General features: G+C 30.3%; 1 protein-coding gene across 1 annotated transcript; it reads left to right on the top strand.

Annotated features, from left to right (window-relative positions):
• Positions 1-10,168: 10,168 nt before the first annotated feature.
• Positions 10,169-11,483, top strand: LOC149889640 (uncharacterized). The gene is made up of 2 exons (XM_090085159.1): positions 10,169-10,895; positions 11,005-11,483. The coding sequence occupies exons 1-2, from the start codon at positions 10,301-10,303 to the stop codon at positions 11,481-11,483; spliced, it is 1,074 nt and encodes a 357-aa protein (XP_089941285.1). The 5' UTR covers positions 10,169-10,300.
• Positions 11,484-11,907: the final 424 nt, after the last annotated feature.

The following is an 11,907-nucleotide window of genomic DNA, read 5'->3' as shown; positions in this document are numbered from 1 at the left end:
GTTACAACTGGTGCAACTGCATGTCAAATGTTTCCTTTGCTTTGGAAAGCTATTGGAATTTATGAATTAAATTCGCTAAAAGTCATTGCTGTAACTTGTGATGGAGCATCTGCAAATTGGAAATTGTTCAAAATGCATTTCATTATGACAAATAATGATGACATGAATCCGAATGCTGATGTTACATATAGGACCCTCAATTTATTTAGTTCAGAAAAACAATTTATCTATTTTATATCTGATCCACCACATTTGATTAAGACAGTTTGTAACTGTTTAACCAACTCAAAAAATACAGAAGGAACAAGATATATGTGGAACGGTGGTATGTTTACATTGTGGAATCATATTACTGATATATTTTATGAAGACCGAGAGTGTGGCTTACACATATTACCTAAACTTACTTTTGAGCATATAAAGTTGACGCCATATTCTATAATGAATGTTAAACTTGCTGCTCAAGTACTAAGTTCCACTGTGTCAAAAGTTTTATTACATTATGGACCACTTGAAGCTGAAGGCACTACGAAATTTTGTGCCTTAATGGATAAGTTTGTTGATGTAATGAATATAAGAAGCTTGGATGCTCATAAATTTGACCAAAAACCTAATCTAGCTCTATTTTCATCATTAAATGATGACAGGTTCTCTTGTTTACAAAACGTTTTTTTGTAATATTTTAAAGATTGGTTAAAATCGATTGAAGAGCACCCTGGAAATATCTCAAAAGGTTCAAAATCAAAGATGTTTATTGCCCATCAAACATATGAAGGTTTAAAGATTACTGTCCATTCAATTATAGAGTCTGTTCAGTTTTTGCTCCAGCACAATGTAAAGTATGTTTTGACTGAACGCTTGTTTAGTCAGGATCCGATAGAAAATTACTTCGGACACCAACGATCACTTGGAGCTCGCAAGGATAACCCATCTCTTAATGTTTTTGGTTCCAATGATAACACAATAAGAAACCAGAAAATATTTCTTTATATAGCTGGAAATGTAATTAGCTCTAAAGATAACATAAATATGAGTATTGAGTTATGCTCTAAAAAAATAATTAAAAGAAAGTGAAAACTGTTTGTAATTTTATAAAACATATTTAAAAATATTAGAGGTCCCATTGATATTTAAAAATTGAAAGCACAATTATATTAACACAATTAATTTTACTGATTGATATTATATTGAAATTCTATCATAGAGTTATACGTAAAATTAATAAATACTATTAAAGTATTTATTTTACTACTTCAGGAGTAGTAAAAAGAAGTAAATAATATGCCAATAATATTTTTAAAAGATATGTGGCTATGAAAATAGCCGTTTTAATAAGTTCAAGCTATGCCAGGATTTCTTCTTTAATGTCCTTGTTCCAAAGTTGAGGTTTTCTTTTTAATTGCTGTTCTTAATGCATTTGATTTTGTTTGTCTTTTTGAAATTTTGTTCTTCTTTTTGAAATTTTGAAAGCTTGCAACTTATCTTTTACAAAGGAGAATGTACGAACTTTAATATACAGAGTTAGAAGATCTTCTAATAAATTAAGAGCTATTTCTTTCTGAACTTTATCAGATGAACTATGCAAAATTTTTGAAAAGTTAACTAGCACAAAAGAGTCTTCTATTAGAGTATCAACTATTTCTTTGCAATTGATAATATGGGATGATTTTTTACCCAAAGAAATAAAATGATATTCAGCAGCAATAAAGATACAAATAACCTCTTTATTTACTTTCCATAAACCACCCCTATCATGCAAATTAACATGCTTATGCTCTGGTAAAGAAATTGTTTCTCCTGTGCATTTACCAGCAAGTAAAAATGATAAACACTGCTTATGGTACAAAGTAGACACTTTAGAACTTTAAAACATACCCACTAAGATAAGTGATAATCGATTTCTCTTTTTCAGTAAACTGGTTGGATTCATGTTTAAATGTTATAACATCAATTTTAAAGGAGGCACCAGTCAGATGGGCCAAGACAAGATTTGCAACTTCAAAACTTAAAAGAAGAGCACAGTTTTGGCTAAGATTTTTAAAAGGACTTGGTGTTTCAGAAAATATTTTGTAGAAAGCAGGGTAAAAAATTTTCAGCATTTTCATCAAATGAATAAATTATATTTTTTATTAGAGAATAAGCTGGATTGACTTCCTCTATACAAGCGACTTTAAAATTTTTAAACTCGATTCTTATTTTAGGAGAGTATCATTCATCTTTGGCTAGCTTTTCTGCACTCTGAACTAAATAATTTTGAAAAAAATTAGGATGAAGAATAACCTCTGCTTTCTCTTTCTCTTTAGTACATTGTTTATCAATAACTTTGTCCTTGTGTTTGGCATTGAGATGACGAGTCAGACCACCTGGTGATAAGCATCTTTTCTCGCAAAATAAACAACCAAATACTCTTTCTTCATTTGCTTTAGGAATACTTCCAACAGCTAAACCGACTGCTGAACTTAAATTGAGGTCTGTCTCCAATAAATCTTCCTCAATAGCAGCTAAAACAGCATCAAATTCATCCAAATTATTAGCATTTGCGCCAGAGAAAGTCATTTTAAAATTATTTGATGCACTCTCAGATCCGGTCACCCCAAAAGTTTCAAGTTAGTTAAAGAAATCAATAGATGACGGCCCGCATTTCCAGACTACTTAAATACTATGACTATGGAAACAGATAGTCTGGCCACTTGCGGTATTCCTTTGATCAACTCTTTGCTCGCATTTTTTTCGTGTCCAGTCCGCTTAAGGGTGCACAAAATTGGTTTTCATCTATTGTTTATCTACGAACTGCTTGTTTAAATTACATCTTTTTCATCCAATATTTTGAATACCTGGTGCTAATTGTTCTATTTATGGATGCAGTACTTCTAGGAGGCATAAGGGAGTCTCAATATTTAAAGTTCCTGCTTCTAACGACAGTTTTAATACTTCTTGGAAGGAAAGTCTGATTGCCATTATTCTTAAAGATCGTTATGAAGATTTAAGTTTGAAGACTCAAATAGAAAATAAGAGTCTGTTTATTTTTGAAAATCATTATCTTCCAGAAATGATACTTTATAATGATAAAAAAAAGACATTAAAACCTGGATCATTGCCGACTCTGTGCTTACCAAAAAAATCTTTCACACCATCAATTCCTATACAATGAAAATCTGCATCTGCCATCATCGCTAAAAAAGATGCTTTAACGACTTCAATTAATATTACTGCCTTTAAGCCTATGTATAAATCATTTGAAGAGTTCTTAAATCATATTAGCAAGTTAAAAATTAGTGACTGGACCATGAGTGTGAGTCCTGTTGTGGCAGAGTTTAAACTTTATGATACAATCCACACATGTCCTTGATATGAAATATTGTTGATGATAGTCTTGCTTAAACCAGACAGAGTATTTTCGATCTGCTGATTGAGTGGATGTTATGCTGTTCACAATGTAAAAGTATTGAAAAAAGTGAAATTAAGTGTTTAAAAAAAAGTTTAGCTACTTCTAGTATCCCTGCTAAATTAAATGCACCAATTACATTTACATCTCCAGATCGTCTGAAGCTTACATTACAGAGTGTTCGTCTAGAAAATAAAGAATTAAAAAATGTTACTGTTTGGGATTAGCTGCAAAATCACCAGCTGCTTATGAAGCAATAAGATTAAATGAGAAAACTCATTCTGGTTTTTTAATTTTACCAAGTCGTAGGCGATTGCGTGACTATAAAAACTATGTAAAGCCCAAGTTGGGATTCAATAAAAACATAATAGAAGAATTAAAAGATAAAGTCATTAACTTTTTAGTTCAAGAGAAATTTATAGTCCTAGTTCTTGATGAAATGAAAATTTAAGAAAATTTTGTTTGGGACAAACATTCTGGAGAATTAATTGGTTATGTTGATTTGGGTAATCCTAGTGTTAATTTTGCAACGTTACAACAACCTGATAAGCTTGCTTCTCATGTTTTAGTTTTTTTAATTAGAAGTATTGTAAATCCTTTTAAATACAGTTTTGCAAATTTCGCTACTACAAATATTACATCAGTGCAATCATTTTCTCTATTTTGGAAAGCTGTAGGAATTTTAGAAATCTCTGTTGGTTTAAAAGTAGTTGCTGTTACTTGTGATGGAGCATCATCGAATAGAAAATTTTTTAAAATGCATTTTAATCTGACTGAAGAAGAAGATATTAATGGTAATGTTGATGTGACTTACCGCACTGATAATCTATTTGCTGATGATGATGATAAAAGATTTATATATTTTATTTCTGATGTTCCTCATTTAATTAAAACGCAAGGAACAACCTTTACCATTCTGGAGCTGGTAAAAGCAATCGTTATATGTGGAATCAGGGTCAATATATTTTATGGTCCCATATTTCTGATTTATTTTATGAAGATTTAAAATGTCAACTACATGCATGTCCAAAGCTAACTGTTGAGCACATTAAAATAACTCCATTTTCAGTTATGAATGTTCATTTAGCTGCACAAGTTTTAAGTGATTCATGTAGTACTGCATTAAAAATCTATGCACCATCAGATACAACTGGGACAGCACAATTTTGCAAATATTTTAATGATTTTTTTAATTGCTGAAATGTTCGGAATACAAATGATTGTATGTTAAAATGCAACTCTTTTTTGAAACCATTTTCTGACACAAATGATGTTCGATTTACATGGCTTAGAAAAACATTTTTAAAGTATTTTTCTGATTGGCTTTTTTCTATTGAATCAAGATCTGGAAATTTTTCAAAAAATCAGAGAAGTATTATGTTTATTACTTGGCAAACTCATGAAGGTTTAAAAATCACAGTTAATTCTGTTATTGAACTTGTCAAATTTTTAATTAACAACAATGTAAGTTATGTATTAACTGAAAGATTTTGTCAGGATCCTTTAGAAAATTACTTTGGACAACAACGGTCAATTGGAAGAAGAAAAGATAATCCTTCCTTGTTTGATTTTGGTTTCAATGATAATACCATTCGAAATCAACTTATATTTCACCCAATTGCAGGTAACTGTCAAAATGTCAATGAATCAAACAAAATATCAAGGGAGAGTACAACAAGTCTACCACACAGAAAATGGACCAACTGTGAAAAATGTATTGATATGAAAAGTTGACTTCTCAAGTGACTCAAAAAAAATTTCCCTTATGTCTCCTTGTACTGCTGAAAACAAAGAAAAACAACATACATAAAAACGGCTATTTTCATAGCCACAAATCTTATTAAAAATGTTAAATGGCATAAAATATTGATTAGTTACATTAGAATTTTTTTTATGTTTGTAATAAACTAAATTTCAGTTAATTTTGTAGACATTTCCTTACATTTGCTTTTGTTACAATAAAAACAGGCACCTATTATTCTTTTTATAAATCCTCTACAGGTATCCACTTCCCCCAAAAAAAACTAGTGATTTTACAGGCAGATCTAAGTTAAGATTAGTTGGTGTATGCATATATATATATATATATATATATATATATATACAGTGTCCTCAATAAAAAATGGGACAGCATGATTTTTTTAAAAAAAGCAAAAAAAATTAAATTTTTGTGAAATATTTTTTAACTTTTTTTAAAATATGTCAAATAATTACTTCTATTACACAATATTTTTCATTAAAAACAAAAAAAAATCAATAAAACAGTTAGACTTATAACAAAACAACGGAATTAGTAAAAATCAACTAAAATAGGAAAATTCAACTTTTTTAAAAAAGAATGGTAAAATTGAGTATGTTTTCTAATTTTTTACATCTATGTTGTTTAACATAGAATGCTTTATGCAATTACATTTTCCCTTGATACAACTAAATAGAAATTAAATCAGTTTTAAGCATAATATTCATTTTTAATACTTGGTTGCATAACCTTTTGCATCAATAACCGCTTGGCATCTATGGGGCATGCTTTCAACTAGTTTTGTTAACAAGCTAACTTCCAGTGAGTTCCAACCTTTTAAAAGTGACAAAAATAATTCATCTTCATTACAAGGTTTTCTGTCTTTTAGTTTAGAATCTAATATAGACCACAGGTTCTCAATTGGATTAAGATCAGGTGATTGTGCCGGCCACTCAAAGGTAGGTATACCAGCCTTTTGTATATATCTTTTATTTTTTTTTGCTGTATGCTTTGGGTCATTGTCTTGCTGAAATATATAGTTTCCATCTGGAAATAGATGTGTTATACTAGGTTTTAATTGGTTAACTAAAATATAATGGTACTTATGTTGATCCATAATTCCTTCAACTCTGTACAAGTTTCCCACACCATGAGCAGCAAATGCACCCCAAACCATGATTTTTTTGTCATGCTTTACTGTGGCACGTGTGCACTCTGGATTATATGGTTCACCTTTTTTTTTCCAAATTCTTCCTCGATTACCATATTGTAGCACAAAAGGTGACACGTTTCCATTGATCTGAAGTCCAGCTTAAATAATCTTATGACACGTTTCCATTGATCTGAAGTCCAGCTTAAATAATCTCTACACCATTTTAATCTCTTAACACGATTTTTCTCGTTTATAAAAGGCTTTTTTGTTTGCCACCCTGAAGTAAACTCTTCACCTTTCTTTATTCTTGCAACAATTGTATTGTTACATAAGTGTTCAAGGTTTAAATTTTGTTTTATCTGACTCACTGATATCCTACGATTCTTCATCACTTCCCTAACAATCAATAGATCTTCTCTTTCTGTCGTTTATCGCTTTCTTCCTGACCCTGACTTTCTGCTAATTGAATTTTGAGAAATAAATCTGGACACAACTCTTTGAACTGTAGATTTACCACATCCAACTTGTTTGGAAATTTTACGCAAAGGCCAATCTGCATTGTGCATTTGAATTATTCTTCCTTTATCAAAGTCTGAAACGTGTTTTTTCCTAAGTTGGTAAATATGAATTTTAACTGATAAACAAATGATATAGTTCCAATTAAATACCAAAATACTATAAGTATGAATGTCTTATACCTATTTAATGATTGAATTTTTGTAATAGTAGAATCAAAAGCATTTAACTTTGCCATTGTTGCCATTTAATTATATTTTCTAATTATATAAAATTGTTAAAAAAATTAATTTAAATAAAATAATATAAACTTTTTTGAGTCAAAATGTCATTTTGAAAAGTTAAAAAGAACTTTACTTTGCAAAAAAACAATATAAAATTACATGTAACACTTTATAATGAGGAAAGCTTTAATCGGAAATATAAAATACAATGTTAAAGATACCCTTTTTTACCTGTTGTCAATTTGAGGGCCCACCTCCTTTTTTTTCAATTTCTTTTCATTTTAAATATTAAAATAGTGTAAATATATTAAGTATCTAACATTGAAAACCAAAAACTTTTAAACATTTAATGGTACAATCAACTTTACTTTATTATAAAAAATGCATACAATTTTTTCATTTATGTTAGATTTCTAACAATTCTGCAGTTTAGTTGAATTACAAAAGTTAAATCAATTATTTTTGTTTTTTTATTAAATAGTATAGTTCATTATTTGTTCTAATTTTATAATTAAGAAAAAAAACTTTAAAATAATTGATACAACAATGATTTTTATGACTTTTAACAAAAAAGTCATGCTGTCCCATTTTTTTTTGAGGACACTGTATATATATATATATATATATATAGAGAGAGAGAGAGAGAGAGAGAGAGAGAGAGAGAGAGAGAGAGAGAGATGTATATATATATATATATATATATATTAGGGGTAGAATTGATCTTTGAGTTGTTTTTGATCTATGAGTTATTAGTTTTTTATTATAAATATAAAACTAGTGTGTATAGTTAATTTTGGACTTCATTTTTAACTATTCTTTGTTTTCTTTTAGATAAGGGAGGGTCTCTTACCTAGCTTTTATTTCTATGAACAAATAACAAAAATTTTTAAAATTAATCTTTTTGATGACAAATAATTGCTAAAGTTACTATGCCAAGCATGCTTTCATGAGATTTGTGGCTATGAAAATAACCGTTTTTAAGTGTAATATTCTACTAAACTTCTATAATCCAATTGATGTTTTTTTCATTTTTGAGCGGAGGGATTTTGACTTTGTTTGATTCTCTTTGATTTTGTGGATACTTAGTTTTTCTTTTGCATATGAAAAAGATCTTACTCTGATATAAAGTGTAATCAGATGATAAAATAAGTTTAAAGACAGTTCTTTGGAAACTTGATTTGTGCAAAGACTACGAAGTTCAGATATGTTAGCCAAAACTCCACTGTTTTTTAAGGTTTCAGCTACAATTAACTCTGAATCAATTTTTTATTACAAAACTTTTACTTTGATGGTGAAAGAGAAACTCAACTTTTGTAAAAATTTCTAAAACTGGAGGAGACACTTTCCACAAACCACCACAATTTTTAGCATTCACAAATTTATCATAAGCTTCAGTGCATGTTTCTGGACTCTCAAAAAATTGTTGTTATGTACCAGCATTAAGAAGTGAAAAATAAATTGTTCTTAATGTACCAGCATTAAGAAGTGAAAGGCAGTCTGTGCTTAACTTTTGCTGCCATAATAAAGAACTGCAAATTCTGCAATAAAATGTGCTAAATACATAACCACTTAGATAAAAGATAATTTCTTTATCTCTATCAGAAAATTCAACAGGTGATAAACCATTTAAATTTAAAAAAGAAGTATTGTAAAGTGAGTTTGTAAGAAATGCTAAAACATAATTGCATAGTTCATAGCCAAGAAGTCTAGTTGATTTTTTAGTCAGATTGCTAAAAAAAATTCCTTGATTAACAGTTTTGTAAAATTTAGGATAAAATCTTTCAGCATCATCATCAGCTTTAAAACCAGATATTACTGTCTCTAATAGAGATAGAGTTTGTTGTGAAGTATCTAAAATCATTGCATGATTAATCCTTAACTCATCTCTATACAAATCAGGATAGAATTCGTCATTGATTAAGGTAGTAATGATTTTATCAAGCAGATTCTTAAATTCATTAAGAAGAATAGGTGGTTTAGGACTTTGTATCATTAAATCTAAAGGAATACTTTGATGCTTTGAATTTTTATGCCTTGTAAGTCCTCTTTGAGATATGCACTTCTTAGAACAAATTGTGCAAGAAAATGTGCTATCAACTTGTTCACTAGATAACTCCAACACCAAAGCATCTAAATCTTTAACAAAGTTTTCATCTTCAAAAAGAATATCATTCTCCAAAGAAAAAAATAATGCTTTATCAAATTCGCCATAGAGTTCTTTCTGCGTTTCCATTTTTTGTGCATTCAGTTCCTGGCCGCCCGACAAATTCCAAGTGTTTTGTGTGATTATAAGAAAAATCCAGATATTACGGCCCAAGTGACCAGACTATCTATTTCTTATGACTATGCATATATATACCATAAAATATTATAAAAAATTAAAATTTTCTCCTACAGAAAAACCTTGACAATCGAAGCTATAATATACATAAAAATTTTTATGCAATGTATAAATGACAAATATTATACATTGCATAAAAATTTAACACTGACATAAACATCTTTTGTATGTTAAATTAAAATTATGTAACTTTATATACCTATTTTTTTGGTTTTGATATACTTCATCAACATTTCAGGTATCTTCTGCATATCTGCATTTTTCTTTTGCTTCAGATTCTGTGTCTAAATTTTAAAAAGTAGTTATGATAATTATTGATGTATCAAAATTTCATTTTCAAATTTCAATAATTATGATTAAATGCTTAAATAAATTTATAAAAAATTATCAAAATTATTACTTTACTATCTTTGAGAATATTATATAAACTACCTGCAGTTGACAAAATTCTTTCTGAAAACCTAAGCCATCCAACCTCAGGTTCTTGACATATTGATTTAGCTAAGTCTATTTTTTTCATATTTGTCCAGCAAGGCCTATAAAAATCTGTAGATTTTCTACTGGAAATTATTGATAACACATTTTCACTCCACTGTGTCACGAAATGACTATTAATTCGAACCTCTTGTCCCGAGAAAACCCTTTGGAGGTTTGAGAGTACACATGTGTAGAATTACACTAGAGTTGGTTTTGAAATCTTTCATCATTGTCCGAGAAAGAAAAATCAGTTTAAAGTTTCTAATTTTATGCTTATTTAAAAAGGTCAATAAACTAAGAGTTTTTTTTTCTTTCTCAAAAAAACTGTCTATTTTGGTTATTTGTTTTACAAATAGTACATACAAAATATTTTAGCAAAAAAATAATTAACTAAAAAATTCCGGGAAAAACCTGCAAACAGTTTAGAAACCGTTTTAAAAGAACAAGGTGTGCGTCATTTTTCAAAATGCCTAACCAAGCAAAAACTCATGAAGACAACAGGAAAACTGTCTGTTTTCTCTGTATGAACAAAGCTAACAGGCAGCTGACTGATTTTATGATTAAACGCAGTCAAGAAATTTTGGGCCAAAGAATCAACTTTGAAGACCAAAGAGTACCAATTGGAATCTGTGAAAACTGTCGAGTAAGTCTCAGAAGAAAAGGTGAAGGGAGAGATGTCCAACTTCCTTCCTTGCCAGACTATCAAAACATAAAGATCCGTCCTGCAACAAGAGAACCAGCATGTGATTGCTTGATTTGTAGTGTGGGAAAAGCAAAATTCAGAAGCCCTCAGATAAGTGGAGCAACAAACACTGCCAGTCAGCTTATAGAACAGCCAATTGTTGAGAAAAGATGTTCAGCATGCTTTTCATTGATAGGAAGAGGCATCCCTCATGTCTGTACTAAAGCAATGTTACGACAGAACTTACTCGAAGTTGCAGAAAAGGACAAAAAAGCAGCAGAAAGAGTGGCTGTTTCTGTAATTGCCAACAAAGTTCCTTCCCCCCATGGCACTGTCCGTCTCAATCAAGGAGTAGGAAGACCCTTTCCAGTAACTCCAGGTAAAAACTGTACTTTTTAAACAAAACTTTTGTCAAAGGGCATAGCAATAAAATATACACTATGAATTTCGGAAATGATACAATGGTAACTTTCTGTGATTTTTTGCAGGTCCATCGCGACAAAGAGAATTATTTCCTTCATCTACACCCACCTTGACTGCACAACATCTAGTACAAGTTCAAAACCAGATTGGTCTTTCAAATAGAGGAATGAATATGCTAGCTTCAACTCTAAACAAAGTAGTTCCACAGCGTGTTGTGGAGAAAAATTTCAGAGAGAAGTTTGAATCTCTTGGAAAGCAACTTTCTGACCTCTTTGTCACCTCAGAAATTACTGATACATCCAAAAGCACTAGCCAAGAGTCTAAACATTTATTGGTGTACTGCAATGAAATGGAGTCATTAAGAAACACTGTTGCTGAAATCAGAGGCCCTCAGTCAGACCAGCTTATTAAGGTGGGGATAGATGGTGGAGGCGGGTTTGTGAAAGTTTCTTTTGGTATTATGAGTAGGGATTGCGATTTCCCGGACTTTTTCCATTCCCGGGATAGCGGGAATTATTTACATTGTTCCCGGGAACTACTATAAAAAGCGGGTTCTGGCTCATTGACATTTTTGCGCAGACTCATTGGCATTTTTGCGCAAGCTAATTGACATTTTTGCGCAGATTTTTTTTTTCTTTGCGCAGGATTTTTTGCGTATTTCCATTTTTGTGCATTTTCATAATGAGATGACATTATGAAAAAAAGGTTGTGAATGACTTAATTTATTCTTTGTAGTAGTTCTTCACGTTTCTCTTATTATTTAAGCAGCAGAAGCACACACTCTATATTTATCCTTTTGAAAACCTTTACGCAATGCTTTAATCTTTAGTTGTTTTTTTTTCTCCTCCTCATCCTCGCTTTCATCATCTTCGATGTGAATGGTGTAGCTGTTTGCTCTCGTTTCATAGCCTTCATTACGCAGATCTTCTAACAATTCATTATATAAAAAATCATTATATTCATTTTGT

Source organism: Hydra viridissima, unplaced genomic scaffold (assembly GCF_058129835.1).
Source record: "Hydra viridissima isolate aposymbiotic clone 2 unplaced genomic scaffold, HvirCarnegie_v1 scaffold_4, whole genome shotgun sequence".
NCBI lineage: Eukaryota > Metazoa > Cnidaria > Hydrozoa > Anthoathecata > Hydridae > Hydra > Hydra viridissima.
Note: the sequence above shows the minus strand (reverse complement) of the source record. Positions and strands in the feature narration are given on the sequence as shown.

Coding starts and splice junctions, on each gene's coding strand:
- LOC149889640 (XM_090085159.1), top strand. CDS start 10,301: ATGCCTAACCAAGCAAAAACTCATGAAGACAACAGGAAAACTGTCTGT. Junction 10,896..11,004: donor ACCCTTTCCAGTAACTCCAG/GTAAAAACTGTA, acceptor GATTTTTTGCAG/GTCCATCGCGACAAAGAGAA.